At 41.8% G+C, this 19670-nt stretch overlaps 1 protein-coding gene across 2 annotated transcripts in view; it reads left to right on the top strand.

The window, feature by feature from the left end:
• Kdm3a (lysine demethylase 3A) overlaps window positions 1–18076 on the top strand; it is a 51720-nt gene extending 33644 nt beyond the window's left edge. For both annotated transcript variants that reach the window (XM_042690382.1, XM_042690383.1), the window contains 14 exons: window positions 2917–3069; window positions 3281–3376; window positions 3719–3846; window positions 5356–5551; window positions 6326–6498; window positions 6807–7043; window positions 8769–8940; window positions 9832–9919; window positions 11530–11660; window positions 14657–14776; window positions 14906–15045; window positions 16005–16181; window positions 16273–16407; window positions 17392–18076. In XM_042690382.1, coding sequence (XP_042546316.1) covers window positions 2917–3069; window positions 3281–3376; window positions 3719–3846; window positions 5356–5551; window positions 6326–6498; window positions 6807–7043; window positions 8769–8940; window positions 9832–9919; window positions 11530–11660; window positions 14657–14776; window positions 14906–15045; window positions 16005–16181; window positions 16273–16407; window positions 17392–17472 — 2027 coding nt within the window. In that variant the 3' untranslated portion in view covers window positions 17473–18076. The remainder of the gene's footprint in view (window positions 1–2916; window positions 3070–3280; window positions 3377–3718; window positions 3847–5355; window positions 5552–6325; window positions 6499–6806; window positions 7044–8768; window positions 8941–9831; window positions 9920–11529; window positions 11661–14656; window positions 14777–14905; window positions 15046–16004; window positions 16182–16272; window positions 16408–17391) is intronic.
• The last annotated feature ends 1594 nt before the right edge of the window (window positions 18077–19670 follow it).

The raw sequence follows: 19670 nt of genomic DNA on the forward strand, positions 1-19670 counted from the left end.
CTCTCTGATTGGGAAAGGCCAAAGTGAAGCAGTGATATTTGCACAGCCTTATCAGCAGTGTAAGGCTCACCAAAAGGATGAAACCTCAGACTGGCTTAAGAGAAAGATCTTTAACCAATCATTTCAAGGAAAATAAGACTGGACAGGCCATGTCCTAGACCTTCTTGGTCCCAGTGTACATGAGAATGACAACTGGCTCAGATGCAAATAATTCTATTCATGGCAGAGTTTGAGGGGACTGTCTGGGTGTGTATCTTTGTCCTCCATTCTTTAATAGCACTCTTGAGCCCAGTAAGACACAGGTATCAGCATGAGAAGACCTCCAGGGTGACGTGTTAAGGTAGGATGTCTATTCATGAGTTCTTAGAAACCAGATGCTGAGCCAGACACACCACAGGGCCTGTGTCTTACAGGTCTCTTTATCATTTATTTTGTCCAAATACATAATTGACAGTTAATAGTGAGCCTTTGCATTCTGTAGTATGTCTTTTTACATATACTACATAATTCAGGTATGTTTGAGTACAAGCATCTACACCATTCTTAAAGAGTTTCAGCACAAGAAATACTAAATATAGAGATCTTTTATTTCTCCCATCCTGACTCAGGAATCCTGGGGATTGAAGTTGTAGCTCCATGATAGAGCACATGCCTAGCATATGCATGGCCCTGCGTTCTATCCCTAGTACCCTAACACCAAACAAAAGCCAAAGACTTAACGATCTTTTAAAACATCTCCCATCCCTAATCTTTTTTTTTTTTAAGTGGTGGGGCTTGAACTCTGTGCCTAGGCACTGTCCCTCAGCTCTAGAGCACAAGGTGAGCGCTCTACCATAGCACCACTTCTGGTTTTCTGGTGTCTCACGGACTTTCCTGCCTGGGCTGGCTCTTTGAACTGTGATCCTCAGATCTCAGCCTAGTGAGTAGCTAGGATTACAGGCATGAACCACTGGCGCCTGGCCCCATCCCTAATCTTTGCAGGACAAGTGATACAGGTTTTCCATTTTTAGTAGTGATGCAAGCCTTCCTTATTAAAAATATTTGGGTAAAAGTAATAGATTGACAGAAATTTTTTCAGTAACTGCTTTAGTGTTCATTAATACAGGACTTCAATGTAGATTCTTCTTTGGGATGTATTAGTTGTTTCCTTCCTAAAACTCAAAGAGATGTTTCATGTGATACTTTTTTCTTTGTAAAGACTATTTTTTTACATACAGGAAAAAAAGCACAGGTGGTTGTTGTTTTTGTTTTTGTTTTTTTGGGTCCAGTCGTGGGACCTGAACTCTGGGCCTGAGCGCTGTCTCTCAGCTCTTCAGCTCAGGGCTAGCGCTCTACCACTTGAGCCACAGCGCCACTTCTGGCTTTTTTCTTTTTGCTTATGTGGTGCTGAGGAATCGAACCTAGGGCCTCCTTCTCAGCCCATCCTTTTTTATATTACAAACTGTACTGATTTTGAGTATTGAAGAATGATGTAGAAAGATGCAATGATACCTAGAGAGCTGCTCCTCTGATCCTGGTATTGAGAAGCAGAGTCCTTCTTTAGACTTGTAGGATTCTCTGTAGCAAATGACCCGTAAGTATGTGGCTAAGAGATCTGAGGCACACTATTTGATAAAACAGTCTAAGCTAAACAACCAAGATGAAATTCACAATACCTTATTTGTAAAATGCCCAAAAACTCTTGTGTATTGTGCATAGACTGCATGAAATGTAGTGAAATGACAGTTCATTCATCAGGTGGGGTAGGTTAATGCACAAGTTGGGTCATTTGGATCATGCTCAGTGTAAAGAAAGAAAGAACCACTCACTGGATTAGAAAAGATGTGTCCATAGAAAAAGCAAGTAGACATGTACCCACAGTTACTCTGCTCCTACTCTTTGATAACTGGTGCGGTCAGCTGACTGGATGCCTGTCCCTGTTAAAGTGAGATATCCAGTGGTGTGTCCAGTCCTGGAAGGCCCATTCTTCCACTTGTCAAGTGTTGGCTACTGGAATGGCAAAGACTACTTTTTGCAGAGCTGCCCTGGATGGTTGTGTGTCAGTCTCCTGGATGTTTGGTTAGTGTGAATCTGGTAAAATCAAGTTTCTCCCTGATTGGTGAAGGAACTCACCTTTGTTACTTTGTGCCCATGTTAAGTTACTGTGCTGGACACAATAAAAAGAAATAAAAAAAACTAAGCATCCTAGTTTTTTTTTGTTGTTTGACAGTGTTGGACTTAGAACTCAAGGCCTCAAACTTCACAGATGTTTCTAATGCTAATCCATGCCTCCAGCCCTCTTTTGCTCTGGTTATTTTTTTAATGTCTATTTTTGCCCAGGTCTACCCCCTAGATCACAATCTTTCTGTTTGATGCTTCTTACCATAGTAAGAATGACAAGTGTGCCTCACCATACCCAGCTATGACTTGAGATAGAGTTTGTGAATATTTTTGTCTCAGCTTGCCATGAACAGCAGTCTCTGCCACTTTGGGGCTTATAATGATTATCTGAGTGGATTGGGGCATTTGTGATGAGCTCAGAGCTCCTGTGCTGATGGTTGTTGTTGTTTTTTTTTTTAATCTGAGTGACCTTTTTCCTCTCTTGGTGTGTGCTGCCTCTAGTTTTTCTAAGGGACTCGGGTTAAAGGGTTAGGAAGTGCTTCTGTGGGATAGTGGTGCTTCATAGCTGGAGTAGGGTTTCTTCTTGAGTACAACTTAGTCTCTTGGGGAGGCATAGCTCTGTCTGAGTATATGTAGCACCAGGCAGGCATGAGTGTGCTGAGGAAATCCAAGTAAGCATTGCAGAGAGACAGCTGAACAGTTGAAGGGGGGGGACTCTAGTCATAGGTAGGCATACTATCCCCTCCCCCGCAACACACGTCATGCTTCATTTTTTAAGCGTTCTCCCAATACTAAACGATTTATTAATTCTTGCAGGACAGGTTGCCTGGAAACGAGCTGTCAAAGGTGTTCGAGAAATGTGTGATGTCTGTGACACCACCATCTTCAACCTGCATTGGGTGTGTCCTCGGTGTGGATTTGGGGTGTGTGTGGATTGCTACCGGATGAAAAGAAAGAATTGCCAACAAGGTGAGAGCCTTCTTAATTCTGCTCTTACCCCATGACACATTGAAAGTGGAAGCCTGACATCAATTCCTAGGTTTTCTTTGTGTTGGAAGTTGGAACTTTACAGCCTGGCATTTGTTAGGCATGTATTACTTTGAGCCATGTCACCATCCCTGGTTGATGCTCTGGGGCAGCAGGGTCCATGGAGAAGTCACCGCAAGTCTATTATTTGCAGGTGCCACCTACAAGACTTTCTCTTGGCTAAGATGTGTGAAGAGTCAGATCCATGAACCTGAGAATCTGATGCCCACACAGATCATTCCTGGCAAAGGTATTTCCTTCCTTTTGTGTCTAGGTTAACTCACAGGGGCTGATAAGTTTGGTTTGACTTGGTATAGTGTTGTGATTACTTACCTTATTTTCCTGTATTCTGTGAATTGCCCAGAAGAACATAAAATAATGCCCCAGCATTTTTTAAAAATCTTGTGGCTAGTTTTGTAGAAGTTAAGAAAATGGCACACTTAGGAAAGGCAGGATGAAAAAGAGGGATGGGACACCATGCTGCTGAGAAAAGCAATCCTGTGGGAAATGTCAGCTGTTCTGTTGGCTTGAGGTTGAAAGTATCTTAACACCCTTGTTCAAATGTTTGCCTCTGAACCTTTTTTTTTCCTAGCCCTCTATGATGTTGGAGACATTGTTCATTCTATCAGAGCAAAATGGGGAATAAAGGCAAACTGTCCCTGTTCAAACAGACAGTTCAAATTCTTTTCAAAGCCAGTCTCAAAGGAAGACCTCAAACAGGTATTGTTGCTTGTGCTGTTCACCGTCCTTGTGATTATTACCTGTTTTTTCAAGTAACCCAGGGATTTCTAGCAGAGTATTTGAAAGGAACATAAAACAGCTGTCAGTGGGGTAGACAGTTCACAGCCCTGTTCTTACACTTCATTGCGTTTGTGCACCCCATCTGTGACCCCTTTCAGGCTTTACATTTTTGTCTCTTGAGAAAGCCAAACCTCTCTGCATTTTATCTACCTAGTGTGTTGCTAACTTGTACACATATTTAAATGTTTTTCATGTGTCCTGCAGAATTTTTCAGATAAGCTTGAAAGATTTTTTTAATGAATACATTTTCTTACCTACAATCTACATGAAGAGTTGAAGGAAGTAAGGGTGAATAAAGCCCTTCTGTGTCCATTACTCTTTCCTAATGGCATCACTGATCCTTACCATCACACCTGCCCCTCTTTTCCCTCTCTGCCCCCACCCCACTCATCATTGTCCTACAGTTGTGTTTAATAATCAAAAATTCTTGCTTAAAGCTATGGTGTTGAAGGTAGCATGAGGTCATAAAAGAGTTTTTGGTCTTTGGGACCAAAACTGAACTCAAATTCTTTCTCTAGAGTTTCTCATCAGTGATAAAGGAATGGCAACCAGAGCTAACGCCTGGGCAGCAGAGAAGCACGCCACATTTAGCACACAAGTTTGACTATTCCTTTCACTCCTCCTGTTTTTAAACTCATCAACTGAATACCAGAAGAAGTGGTGTGCCTTTTCCAGTTTGTTTCAGTTTATCTTTTAAAAGCTTTCAGGAGACATCATCATATTTTGAAGTTTAAGCAAAAGTGCATTTTCCCTTTTCTTTGTCCCATTTCTCCTGAAACCCTAGCTTTTCTTTTCTGCATGCCTCATCTATTCATTCAGTTGTATTTTGAGCGCTTCTTCTGGCCTATTTTTCAGGGAACACTTGCCATTTTAAAGTCACATGGTAGGGCTGGGAAGGTGGCTCAGTGGTAGAGCGCTTGCCTTGCATGCTCAAGGCCCTGGGTTCGATTCCTCAGCACCACATAAGCAAAAAGAAAAAAAAGCCGGAAGTGGCGCTGTGACTCAAGTGGTAGAGCACTAGCCTTGAGCTGAAGAGCTGAGGGACAGCGCCCAGGCCCAGAGTTCAGGCCCCACGACCGGACCCAAAAAAAAAAAAAAATAAAAAAAAAAAAATAAAGTCACATGGTATATGGAATAATAAAGGATATGTATGAACTTGGGCTGGGTGGTAGAGGAATGAAGGAATTAAATACCTTGTGAATTGTATGTGTTATATGTCCTGTGTTTTCACTATAATGCTTGGAAGTAACAGATGGAGGAAGTTCCTTATTCTCTGTGATATTTGCAATTGTGGTATCTAGGGCTCTTTATTTGGTAGCTTTGTTTTGGTTACTTACCTCTTACTAGATGGCTTTTAGAGGAGAAAATAAGAAAGGGAAGATAGCAGGCTTTAGCTTTTGTGTAATTCTCCTTTTACTTGTACCACAGACGTCATTAGCTGGGGAGAAACCTGCTCTTGGGACTGTGATCCAGCAGAATCCCTTGGTTTTGGAGCCAGCGACGGTGGGTGAAGAAGCAGCCTCCAAGCCGGCCACCAGCATAAAACCCACCTGTCCTGCCAGCACCTCGCCTTTAAGCTGGCTGGCCGACCTGACCAGCGGCAATGTCAACAAGGAAAACAAGGGTCAGTTGCTGCCTTGTTAGTTCCTGAGAACATGAGTTCACTCATGGAGGGACCTAGTGGCCTCCACTATTGAGCAGTGGTTAGCGTCCCAGAAGTTTTTCTGCGATCTGCCATCAGTGAAAGTGTGTATGACCTACAGACCAAAGAGAAGTTATATTAGATAAGGCCTTATTTGGGAAGATGGTGCTGTGCTTAACAGTTACTTATTGGTTAACCTTGCTGTCTGCTTATACATCATCCTGTTTTGTCTAAATTTGAATATGCTGCCAGCACTTTCTCTTTTGTTACCGCTGCTGCTGTCTCAGGCATGGACTTTGGTGTTGAGTAGACTTAGATTAGAATTTGGGTAATTCTACTTTCAAGTGAGAAGAACTGCAGGTCATTTTCCTTCATGCAAACACTCAATTGTAGTGAGTCAAATTTGACTGTAAAGAAATTACATGCATGACCAATCAGTGTTGTTCTGGAAATGTAAGTGTAGCTGGATGCCTAAAAGTTGGAGGAGAGCTTTTTCTTTTTCTTTTTTTTTTTTTGGTCGGTCATGGGGCCTGAACTCTGGGCCTGGGCGCTGTCCTTCAGCTCTTCAGCTCAAGGCTAGCACTCTACCACTTGAGCTATAGCGTCCCTTCCGGCTGTTTCTGCTTATGTGGTGCTGAGGAATCGAACCCAGGGCCTCATGCATGCAAAGCAAGTACTCCACCACTGAGCTAATAGGTTACTAAGGAATATATTCTAGCATGCTATTAAATGTGGATGCTTTTGGTTTTGTTTTAGAAAAACAACCAACAATGCCAATTTTAAAGAATGAAATCAAATGCCTTCCATCCCTTCCGCCTCTGAATAAATCCAGCACTGTCCTACATACCTTTAACAACACAATTTTGACACCTGTTAGCAACAATAATTCTGGATTCCTCCGCAATCTCTTGAATTCCTCTACAGGAAAGGTAGGTACTTGTGATGTTGATAAGCAGGAAAAGAAGATTTAATAAGTTAAAGTGTAGGAGGAAGGACCTGTTAACCTCTGTGGGGACAAGTCTCCCTTGCTTACAGCAATGGGCCGGGACCCAATATCCTTTATAGTGTTTCTTACTCTCACTTCTCTGTACCCAAAGGGAGGGTGGGAAACGCCTCATTGGCCCTGGCTTGGACTCCCTATCTGACTACTATCAGCTTGGGGTTCTTTTGGTTTGGTTGTTTTTTTTTTTTTGGTGCCAAGGAATAGTGTAATAGTTGTGTTCTTTCCCAAATTCAGACAGAGAATGGACTCAAGAATACACCAAAAATCCTTGATGACATCTTTGCTTCTTTGGTGCAAAACAAGACTTCTTCAGATTTACCTAAGAGGCCTCAAGGACTGACCATCAAGCCTAGCATTCTGGGCTTTGACACTCCTCACTACTGGCTGTGTGATAATCGCTTGCTGTGTTTACAAGATCCCAATAACAAGAGCAACTGGAATGTATTTAGAGAGTGCTGGAAACAAGGGCAGGTAATTCCAGCCTCTGCTTCCCTGGCCCAATTCAAATCCATCTTCTTTGTTCCTTTGACATAGTTCTGCTAACCCTCACCCCCTTAAATGGTATTGCTTTTATGTTGAGGGTGGATCTAATGGAGGATGGGGGTGGCTGTGTGTCTTACTTTATGCTTAACTTGCCTTTCCCAGTTAAGAGTCTTGAGTGCTTCCCGTTGGCCATCCTTGTTTTGTGGTTATTTTGTTTTCCCCTCCCATTTTTCCTGCTGGGGATTGACCTCAGGCCTCATTTGTCATAGGCAAGCTTTTACCACTTGAGTCATGACCCAGGCCTTTAGTCTGGGCTGGCCCCAGAATACAATCCTGTTTCTGCCCCCACAACTAGCTCAGATTCCAGGCCACCATGCCTTGTTTTCTTGTTTTTTGTTTTCTCAATGAGGCACAGGCTTAGTGAATCATGTTTAGTGGACATGAACAGGGGAAATAGAAGTGTGACTAAGAGGCAGGCAGGTGGGTCTTGGAGGATTAGACAAAATAGTTTTTTTTTAAATTATGCTTTCGGGCTGGGAAGGTGGCTCAGTGGTAGAGTGCTTGTCTTTCATGCATGAGGCCCTGGGTTCAATTCCTCAGCACCATATAAGCAGGAAAAAAAAAAAAAAGGTCGAAATGGCACTGTGGCTCAAGTGGTAGAGAACTCACCTTGAGCTGAAGAGCTGAGGGACAGCGCTCAGGCCCAGAGTTCAGGCCCCACGACTGGACCCCCCCCCCCCCAAAAAAAAAAAAAAAATTATGCTTTCTACTTCCCTGCATAAAAGCCTGTGCTGACTGCAGGTGGAGGGTTGGAGCCATGTGATATCAGTCAGAGTGTCCTCTCTCCCCCCTTCCCAAGGAACCTTCTTTAAAAACAGTATTGTTAAGGCTTGAGTTGTGGTTGATTTGTTTAGGAGATGGATAGCTTTATTGGCCCATTTCTGTGCTGCTTTGGTTTGTTTTGCTTTCTGGATCTTTGGATTTTCTTTTTAGCCAAGTAGTATCCCCACTAAAAGAACACATTGTTCTTGGACAAGAATTTGGGGGAAGTGTCAGATAGAAAAGGGTTGCACAGCAACTTGGTGTTTTTCTGAGTTCTGTGTATACTACTAGGATTTGCTAACATTCAGAGGTTGTAGGAACAGTTAACCAAACCAGCAGGGCTTTTTTTCACTATATAATACCGTATAAATCTTGCTTGCGTAAAAATTATTGAAGTTATTTTCAGCATTGTTTTTGTTGTCAGTGCTAGGATTTAAGCTCAGGACTTCATGCTTCATACCATTTAGCCACACTGTAGTCCTTGGCTAGTATGTTAAAAGCAGGCTTTTTACCATAAGTCCCAGGTATCCTGGACAACAAAGTATTGGCACCTTCAGATCCATATTGCTGCTTGTCAGTGGTGGGCTGTTAGGCCCATAGCAGTGCACTTTTGAAGGACATCCCTGCTTGGCCCTGGGCCTTTTTATTCTGAACGGGATCCAGGTCAGTAGGGTGATCCTCCCTAGCAGAAGCTTAGTAATGTAGTTTGAGACCAGAATGTGTAATAGATGAATGGTGAGGATTAGAGCTGCTTTAAAAGCCATTGTGTTGTCGGCTGAGACTGAAGAACAGCCACATAGAAACAAGCCAGTAGCTGCTTGAAGGTGGGCTGTCTGTGGCCTACACAGAGCCAGAGGTATTCAAACTAAAGTTTTCTTTCTTCCCTTGTAGCCAGTGATGGTGTCAGGAGTACATCATAAACTGAACACTGAACTTTGGAAACCTGAATCCTTTCGGAAAGAGTTTGGTGAGCAGGAAGTGGACCTAGTTAATTGTAGGACCAATGAAATCATCACCGGAGCCACAGTGGGAGACTTCTGGGATGGATTTGAAGATGTTCCCAGTATGTATGAAAGATGTTTCAAGGGGGTTGAGATGTAAAAAAGTGTCTACTTTTCCTCTTTTAATCTTACAAGTCTTGGAAGTTATAAAGTTCATAGTGCAAAAAAAGTTCTGACTAAGCTGAGTGCTGGTGGCTCATGCCTGTAATCCTAGCTACTAAGGATGCTGAGATCTGAGGATCATGGTTCAAAGCCAGTCTGGGCAGGAAAGTCTGTGAGACTCATCTCCAATTAACCACCAGAAAACCTGAAGTGGTGCTGTGGCTCAAATGGTAGAGCACTTACCTTGAGCCGAAGAGCTCAGGAACAGCGCCCAAGCCCAGAGTTCAAGCCCTACAAGGACAACACCCCCCCCCCCAAAAAAATGTTCTGACTTAAACCTGAGAGATACTGCCCAGAAAACCCTCAAAGAAGATGAGGTGGTCTCCATCTCTGAGCAAAACCACGTCATATTTATTTCATGCTGCCTCAGAAAATTATATTTAAACCCCTGTGGGTTTTGATTATTAAAGTGTGATGCTTTGGCTAGCTGGGAGCTGCATGGTGCTTCTGGAACACTGAGCAAGAGAAGCAGATGGGCCTTAAAGGAATGGCTGGACCTCAAGGAACAAGTAACAATTTAAAGAACCATCTATAAAGATATGACCCTAATACACCTTAATTTGGGGTCTTTAATTTTCTGTCTTCAAGGGTACACAGTAATTTGATGCTATAGGAATAAAAGGGTTTGCAATTGGTAAGTGGGGGATTTTTAAAAATAGAATTTCTATTCTAAATGGGTTGTGAAATTTTTATATAGAGAAGTTGTCTCCATTGTTGAAACAAAAATATGCTAATTTGTTGTGTGTTTCTGAGTTACAAATAGTTAATGTAATCTGGATGTTACCTTTCAGATCGTTTGAAAAATGATAAAGAACCAATGGTGTTGAAACTTAAGGACTGGCCACCAGGAGAAGATTTTAGAGATATGATGCCTTCCAGGTATGATTCTAAAGGTAGAGAGAGGTTTTGATTTGGTAGGCTAAATTCTTTCTTTTTTTTTTTTTTGTTTTTTTGAGTCCGGTCGTGGGGCCTGAACTCTGGGCCTGGGCGCTGTCCCTCAGCTCTTCAGCTCAAGGCTAGCGCTCTACCCTTGAGCCACAGCGCCACTTCCGGCTTTTTTTTTTCCATTTTGCTTATGTGATGCTGAGGAATTGAACCCAGGGCCTCAGGCGTGCAAGGCAAGCGCTCTACCACTGAGCTATCTTCCCAGCCCAGCTAAATTCTTCTTTGAGGCCGTAAAAAAAAAAGTCATTTGGGATATCGAACTTCCAAGGTTTTACTGATACTTTTATTTCTTACCTATAACTTTCGGAGATAGGTTTGGGGTTTTTTGCTTTTCTTTTTTAATGTCTGTATTGGTACTTGATCTTGGCTTTTCACTTATGGCAGCACTCTTAGCACTCGAGCTACACGTCTAGTTCCAGGTTTTTGCTAGTTAGTTTGCTAGAGATTAAAGAGTCTATAGGATTTGTCCACCCTGAAATCTTAGATCTCAACCTCCTGAATAGCCAAGGTTATAGAGGTGATGAGCCACTGGTGCAGGAGATGTGTTTTTAAATGAGGTAAAGCTAATGAGTTGTAGATCTGGCTTGACTAATGGGGGAAGTGCTCCACCACAGAAGAGGTTGGTGTAGACCTGTAGCCAGTTTACAGTCAGATGGGGGAAACGCCAGTCACTTCTCAGTATTCTGAATTGGTAGCTCCATTTTCCTGAGTTGAGCATGAAATCATGAAAAGGAACGTCACAGCTACTTAGTAATACATTATCCTTGAGTGTTCTTAATCAGGAAGTTGCTGCCCAGATCTTGTGCCAGTCCTCAGGCTTGACCTCAGTGTCTGGGTACTGTCCCTGAGGGGTTTTTTTTGCTCGAGTATCCTCTACCACTTGAATCACTGCACCTATACCACTTTTGTCTTTTTTTTTGTTTGTTTTTCTTTTTTTGGAGGGGGGGGGGGAGCGGGGGGAGGGGGTGTTCCAGTCGTGGGCCTGAACTCTGGGCCTGGGCACTGCCTCTCAGCTCTTCAGCTCAAGGCTAGCGCTCTCCCACTTGAGCCACAGCACCACTTTGGGCTTTTTTTCCTTTTTGCTTATGTGGTGCTGGGGAATCGAACCCAGGGCCTCATGCATGCAAGGCAAGCGCTCTACCACTGAGCCACCTTCCTGGCCCAACCACTTTTGTCTTTTGTGTGGTTAATTGGAGGTAAAACTCTCAGAGACTTCACTGCCTGGCCTGACTTCAAACTGCAGTCCTCAGCTCAAGGCCTCCAATTAGCTAGGTTTTATAGGTATGAATCTCTGGTGCCTGGCTGTTCAGAGATTTTGTCTAAGATATTCTAAAACATTTGGGCACATTTTTGAGATGTAGGAGAAAGAAAAATGTCTTTGTTCATGACTGCTGTAATTCTAGTCTTAAATATTACCAATAGCTATATCCAACTTAATGATCACAGATATATTTGTTTCTTTTGGTATAGAAAATGGAGCAAAATAAATCATACAATAACTGAGAAAAGCAGGCTTATTTGGCAAATTTCTGGCTTTCTCCTAGATTTGATGATCTGATGGCTAACATTCCACTGCCTGAGTACACAAGGAGAGATGGCAAACTGAACTTGGCCTCTAGGCTGCCAAACTACTTTGTTCGGCCAGACCTGGGTCCCAAGATGTACAATGCTTATGGTAAGAAGAAACAGCTGGTTTTAAAAAAATATAATGGAAATAAAACAAGATGTTTGGAAAATTGATTTTCGGGGAGAGAGAGATGGAAAATAGCTAATAGCTAACACATTGACTATTTTTGTGCTTGTATAACTCCTTTGGTTCCTTGGCCATGTGTATTTTTCATAGCTGCAGGTATAAAGGTATAAAGTGTATGTAATTTTTTCTCTTCTCTACATCTGATTTTATATTGCAGAATCTTCATGTTGCTTAAATGGATCCTAGGGTGGTCTTGTACTTTTGATCATCTGTCATAGTCTCCTGTCTAGTTTCAATATAAGATAATCGTTAAAGTAGGACTGGGTTAAAGTTGGCTGTTTGGAGGATTTCCTTCTCGTTGAAGTTCCAGTTTGATTCCTTCAGTGAAGTTCACTTACTGCTTGCCTGTCACTTTTCCAGTCTTAATGGAAACTTGGTTCCTTCCATAATTACTTCCCTGTCATTTTCCACAGCTGGCCTCTTAGACCACAGCCTTGCTCAGAGGAGAGAATCTTGATACCTTTGTTCTCTTGGGATGATTGGGGGGAAGACGAACTGACACACCACACCCCTTTTTCCCCCCTTACCAACACAGTTATACTTGAGTCTACCTAGGCACCACTGGGAGTTGTAGAACACTTCCAGTGATGAGTGGTTCTCAAGAGAGATTTTCAGGATAAAGTAGAAATAATGTGCACAGCAGAGCAGGAAAGGTGGAAATCCTCCTGCATATTCTTTCTCTGCAAGGGCTTTGGGTTCCCTTCCCTCAGGCCCTTCAGGTCCTAACCAAAGCAGCTATTGACAGTAGGGTTTTACAGTAATTCTTGGCAGATCAAAGCATTTCTTCCATTAGTAGCATATCATGAGTATCTGTACTTAGAAGGTAATTGGAATAGAAATAGATTATCTGAGAAATTTTTCAGGATAAATTACCTGCGTGATTTAAATAGCTTGGCAGTAGAGTAGGTTTTTTTCTCCTTAATACTCTCAGATAGATGGCAGTGTTACTCTGTAAAATCTCTCTGACAAAACTGTCCTGGGAATTCTTTCCTATTACTGTTTCCTCAATTTAATGTGTGATGTATCCATATGCAAATAACCTATGACTGTAATCAAATAGACTTTGGGCCATTGTTTTCCTTCCTTATCATGCACAACTCTTACTCTCTTGGGAGCATTAGTCTTTACCACTTGGCCTAAATTTGTGTTCATTTCTCTTTAATATTTACAATTTTACCATTTATATTTGTTTCCCTATACAACATTTTCAGACTGTAGAGTTTATTGGCGGTAATGGGATTTGGACCTCAGGCCTTAACAGATAGGCATATTACTTGAGCCATGGCACTAGGCCAGTACTTTGTTTCTCTTCTGTTTTGAGCTTAATAAGTAGGATCAGATGTTTTATACAACTTCAATTTTATTTTTAGCATGTTAATTGCTTTCCCTGAACTTTAAAGTTTTTATATGGAAATATTTTCCAGATACACTGAAGACTTTCTCAATAAAGTTTAGTAAATGGACTCTTATAGACTCATCACCGAGTATAGTTACCAACTTTTTGTTATAATTGTTTCATTATTTTATCCCTTAATCTTCACCATTTTAAAGACTATCTATCTATCCTGTGATTTCACCCTAATACCTACCCAATGCTTTTCCTTCTTTTGGGACTGATACTTCAGCAAGTTGGAAAGAACTTGTAATAAGGCTCTAAGACTTCTAAAGCATCCTCTTCTAAGCATAGCCTCTCAAATGGCATCCCTACGCAAGCCCTCCTCCAAACAGTATTGGCCCCTTTTTTGTCGGTCATGGGTCTTGAACTCTGGGCCTGGGCTCTGTCCCTCAACCCTTCAACTCAAGACTAGTGCTCTACCACTTGAGCCACAGCGCCACTTCTGGTTTTCTGAGTGGTATATTGGAGGTAAGAGTCTCACAGACTTTCCTGCCCAGGCTGGCTTTGAACCGAGATCCCCAGAACTCTCCTGAGTAACTAGGATTAAAGGGGAGCCACCAGCGCCCAGCTTGTATTGGCCCTTTTCAGAGACTGTCATTGCTTGCCCTTCTAAGACATGCTTCCTCTGCCATCCAGTGTAAAGAGAAGAGTCTTTCTTAGGTTAGAAATGAGCCAACCAGGGTAACAACTGAGCTAACAACTGAGTCTTCCAAAGGTAAGAAGTGACCTCACTATGGCTCAGGGAGCTAGATAGCAATCCCTCCTTCCTTCTCCACCATTTGCAGTGTCAGCTTTTCTTGTATGGAAGTAGGAGGATTCTAATGGACTCCTCCCTTGAGCAGACCTTGGCTGATGCCTCTTGCCCTGGAACATTCTGTAGCTACCATGGCCAAAGCCTGAGCTCACCTGATTAAGTAAGCAAATGTCCTTTCAGAAAATACTAGCTTCAGGAGTCAGCTTTTACTAATAGAGTTTTTGGTTCCAAGTATTTCCCCACATACATACCTTTTTTTTTTTCTTTTTTGCTAGCATACTGACAAAAAACTTTTAGAAAATACAATTTTACCCAGAATTTTTAGCTGTTGTCAGCAGAATAATCTGTTAGAGAACTACTTTGCTGCCAGAAGCAAGTTTTTTTTTGGGGGGTGGTCCAGTCGTGGGGCCTGAACTCTGGGCCTGGGCGCTGTCCCTCAGCTCTTCAGCTCAAGGCTAGCACTCTACCACTTGAGCCACAGCACCACTTCCGGCTTTTTTCTTTTTTGCTTATGTGGTGCTGAGGAATCGAACCCAGGGCCTCATGCATGCAAGGCAAGCGCTCTACCACAGAGCCACCTTCTTAGCCCCCAGAAGCAAGTTTTAATTATTTTTGTAGTTAGATATTTGATAAGTATGTTTCAAAATTGAAAAGGTAAAATAATGTTTTTTTAACTTTTGCATAATCATAGAAATTTTGTGACCAGTATCTAATGTAGAAAGACCTAAGGCAGTGTTCAGTAACTTTAAGACATTTTTGTTTTTGCAGGATTAATCACTCCAGAAGATCGGAAATATGGAACAACCAATCTTCACTTGGATGTATCTGATGCAGCTAATGTCATGGTTTATGTGGGAATTCCCAAAGGACAGTGTGAGCAGGAAGAAGGTAGGTTGTCAAGTGCTTTCATAACAGGCATGAAGGCCCTGAATTCAAATCCCAGGGTCCCCCCTACTCTCACTCCCTAAAAAGTAGACTAGGTGCCTGAGCTCTGATATTTGCTTTCTTTTGCTCTAGAAGTCCTTAGAACCATCCAAGACGGAGATTCTGATGAACTTACAATAAAACGATTTATAGAAGGAAAAGAGAAGCCAGGAGCCCTCTGGCACATATATGCTGCTAAGGACACGGAGAAGATAAGGGAATTTCTTAAAAAGGTGTGATCCTTCACTCTTGACATTTGAAAAGAATAGCATTGTTAAGAATTACTACTTACATACTGTAAACCAACTGGCATGTCAGATTGGGTAGGCTGACAGTGGTTGCTAAGGACTTAAGAAGATGAGGGCTGTTATTCTAAAGAAAGAGGCTTTATCTTTTATGATTATTCTATATTACAGTGCATTGGGAGATTATTGTTGTCAAGTTAGTTCATGTGGTGTCTCCTAATGTGTTTGTTTTTACTTCCTTGAAATCTGAGCACTTCAGAAGTATCAGTCTTTGGCCCCAGTGTAAAAGAATTTGGAACAGTCTGGTTGGCAGGTTGTCCAGGAAGGGCACTATATAGTAGTTCTGCGTCATTGTGTGCTGAGGCTGCTGGTTACAATCAGCTGACAAACATTTTCCTTCCTTGAGCATGGCTGTGAACACTCCTCCCCCACTGCATGACAATGAAGTAGGTCTTTAACATGGAGTCAAGATCACTTGACTCCAGAAAATCTGCTGCTTACTATGTATAGACCCTGGGAATTTTCAGAACTCGATTATTCAATGAAAGCTGTAAAGCATTTAGTTTATCTAAGGAGCCTGAGTTTATCATTTGTCAGTATCTCTTTTTTTTTTTTTTTTTTCTGATTGTGGGGCCTGAACTCTGGGCCTGGGAGCTGTCCCTCAGCTCAAGGCTAGCACTCTACCACCACAGCACCACTTCCAGCTTTTTCTGCTTATGTGGTACTGAGGAATCGAACTCATGTATACAAGGCAAGCGCTCTACCACGGAGCCACCTTCCCAGCCCTTGTCAGTATCTCTTCAGTACTACTATTCTCTGCTAACTGGGACACTTCAGTTGACAAAACCCCAACATTTACTAATTACCAACACTATTCAGTGGGGGAAATGCTTAGCTTGAGTCTTAGTACATTGCTCAGTTGCTTGCTATTTTGAATGTGTTTCTAGGTATCAGAAGAACAAGGTCAAGAAAACCCAGCAGACCATGATCCTATTCATGATCAGAGCTGGTATTTAGACCGGTCACTAAGAAAGCGTCTTCATCAAGAATATGGAGTTCAAGGCTGGGCTATTGTACAGTTTCTCGGGGATGTGGTTTTTATCCCAGCAGGAGCTCCACATCAGGTAAAAACTATTCCACACATTCATTTTTGTTTATTATCTTTCTACTGTGATCTTTTGAGTTTGTGAACAGATGTGGGTTGGTGTTTTTCAGGTTCATAACTTATATAGCTGTATCAAAGTGGCTGAAGACTTTGTGTCTCCAGAGCATGTTAAACACTGCTTCTGGCTTACTCAGGAATTCCGTTATCTGTCACAGACTCACACCAACCATGAAGACAAATTGCAGGTAAAAATAGCATTGTTATCTCTGGCATGATGGCCCATAAAAGTCCTTAGAACCAACCTTAGATTCTGATGTACTCACAGTGAAACGATTTATTAGAAGGACCTTATAGAGAGGGCCAGTGGACTTGGAACAGTAAGTCCCATGCACATCAGGGCCCAAGAGCTGGGTATGGAGGCCAAAGCAGGAGGATCCCAAGTTCCAAACCAGTTTGGTTTCCATAATGAGATCTCATGTTAACCCTCCCCAGTCCCTGCCCCCAAAATACCTAGTTTGCTATCTACTTAGGTGAAGGAGGAGCAAACCTAGAGGAAGAAATTCACGCTGGCTTGAAATTTACTTCCTGGCCTGTGCACAGAGAGAAAGGCTTTACTACTAAAAACGGAGCCTACCTAGTTCTCACCTCTGACCTCTAGTTCAGCCAGCAATCATCCTGTGAACCAGGATGCTTGCGCTTTAGTGCTGCAGGGTTTCATGGACTGTAAATGGAGCAAAACTGGAATCTCTGGGAACAAAGACTTTCAAGAGGTCAGACATGGTAGTGTACATTGTAGTTCCAGCTACATGGAAAACCCAGGCAGAATCGGCCAAGTCTAAGTTTAGTATAAAGGACCAGAGGCATAGCTCAAGTGATAGTAAACATCCCACTGAACTTGTCAGGCCATATGGCATTAAACTATGTGAAATACTGATCTGAAGAAGCCTGAGCAATACGGGCATTTCTTGATGAATATTGACTTTTCAGTTCTGACAGATGGTCATTATATTCAATGTACGTTATGTAAAAGTTGAACTATATTACTTGAGGGTAGGGACGGAATGCAGAAAGACTTTGCTCAAGATGCATTATCCTCCAACCTTTGTACAACTACTTTATAATAGCTCTTGACAAAAAGTGGAGATGTGTGGATAATTGGTGGTAGGGATATTTTTGTGACAAGAGTTTTTTATTTAATGGTAAACAATCACCTTTTTTCCCATTTTTAGGTGAAAAATGTTATCTACCATGCAGTGAAAGATGCAGTTGCTATGCTGAAAGCCAGTGAATCTGGTTTTAGCAAACCGTAACCCTCCCTGCACATTGGAAATGAATCACTGGCAGCTGTTCAAACTCTTCAGGCAGGATTCCTGTGGACGTTGAGATTTCATGTTACCTCATCTTCTTTTTTAAACTGTGCCCGACTTGTGAGGGTCCTCTGTCTAATGTATATTTCTAGTGTTTACAGACACTAAGTGTGTATATGTAGGAACTATTTACAGACCATGCATCCTTATACTGTGACTTCTCACCTAGTGCAGATTTTACCACGTTGTAAAACAAAACCTCTTACCAGCTCTGAACAAATACCTGCAGTTATTCCCCAGCTGTTTGGACAGCTTAGTCAAATGGGTTTCTAACTTAGGAATTACTGCACAGTTACTTTGAGTTTTACTTTATTTCATGTCTGTCTGAGCACCCTGCCCCACCTGTTAGGGTCCAGAACAGCCAAGGAGGAAGTGACAGCTAATGATGCAGTTCTTATTGTATTGCATATAGGACTGGCATTATACAGAAGTCAACTACTGTACGATTCTTGGGGTTAACCATCTTTAGTTAAATGGAATTTTAATTTAAATGGAGCTTTGCTAATTTTAAGTGTTAAGCATTTTGCATTAAAATATTCATATAATATGTTGGCTCAGTTTATAATTTTAAGTTTTTTTTTTTTCTTAAAATACCCCTCCCTGTGAAGGAGAAACATAAAAACCCAGTGCTGTGGTTCTCCTAGTCTACTTCAGAGGTAATGACAGGAATTTTGAGGTCAAGTAGCAGGTAAGGCCCGAAGCTTTAGCCTGGGCTGCTGAGTTAGGTGGCCAGGGGAAGTCATTTACTGCCAGCCACCCTGAAGCCAGAATTTATTTTTTTTCCCCAGTCCTGGGGCTTGAACTCTTTTGCTCCAGGCTATCACTCTACCACTTGAGCCACAGTGCCACTTCCAGCTTTTTTTGTTTATGTGGTACTGAGGAATTGAACCCAGGTTGAAAACCAGAACTTTCAATAGATGAATTTTTTTTAATTCTCTGAAGTTTCTTTGAAATTCCTTTATTCAGATTTGGATCTAAATTTGCACTCTTGCTTAGAAACTAACACAAAAGAATAGGAGTGCCCAGATCCTCTCTGGAGGAAGCCATCTTCAAAGGAGTGGCAGAGACAGGGTAGTCTGCAGTACTGAGCAGCAACAAGGCAAGGCTATCTAGTAGTAGTAGTACTTAATAAATGCATTTTATACTTAAGTAGTTACAATTGTGACAAGTTGTCATCCTCGATGTTGAGCATCTGTAGGTTCTTAGAATCACCTAGGGTGTACTGAAGAGTGGGGCGTATGGTCTTCAAAGGAGTGAGTGCACACCCAACTTCTCAGCAGCAACTGTGGGAGTCAGGGAACAGGTACTATTCTTAATACATGCTGGAAAACACAACTGAAAATGTCTAGAGCAAACAAAACTACTTTCCCATATATATTTTTTAATTTTTTTTCCTAGTTGTGGGGCTTGAACTCTGGGCCTGGGTTCCTCAGCTCTTCAGCTCGAGGCAAGCACTCTACCACTTGAGCCACGGCGCCACTTCTGGTTTTCTAGTGGTTTATTGGAGATGAGTCTCACAGATATTCCTGCCCAGGCTGGTTTTGAACTGTAATCCTCAGATCTCAGCCTCCTGAATAGCTAGGATTACAGTTGTGAGCCACCATCAGTGGCCCCATTTATATTTTTTAGACAAAAACATTCTCAGACCGCTGCAGTTTCTATGGATAAGTCCCAGCTTTTTTTGGTTGTATGTTAATATGTAATATGATTAACGTGACAAAACAACATCAAAAGCTTTCATTTTATGCACATACACACAAAAGTGTATTTGTACATGATTTGTGTGAGACTTATCCTGAGAATACAAGCCCCAATTCTCACTTGAAAACCAAATTCAGATACTTCACTACATTAATAGAATTCAGGAGAAACTTTTATTGCAGTAAGAGCAGAAAAGGCTTTTGATAAAATTTAGGCATTTCATAGTATGTCATTAGTAAAGCAGCTAATATGCATGTAAAAAAACAGCACATAAAAATAGAATTTCTAAGTTAGCAATAAAATGTTTAAGAATACCTGAATAAAACAATTTCTAGGAACTGAAAAATGCAGGAAGGACTTCTACAATGAAAACTAGAAATATGGCTGAAAGAAATGAAGATACATACTTCATTCCTGGGTTGCAAAACTGTTTTCAGAGA

This window comes from Dipodomys spectabilis, unplaced genomic scaffold, assembly GCF_019054845.1.
Source record: "Dipodomys spectabilis isolate Male_0828 unplaced genomic scaffold, ASM1905484v1 ptg000137l, whole genome shotgun sequence".
In the NCBI taxonomy this organism is placed as follows: domain Eukaryota; kingdom Metazoa; phylum Chordata; class Mammalia; order Rodentia; family Heteromyidae; genus Dipodomys; species Dipodomys spectabilis.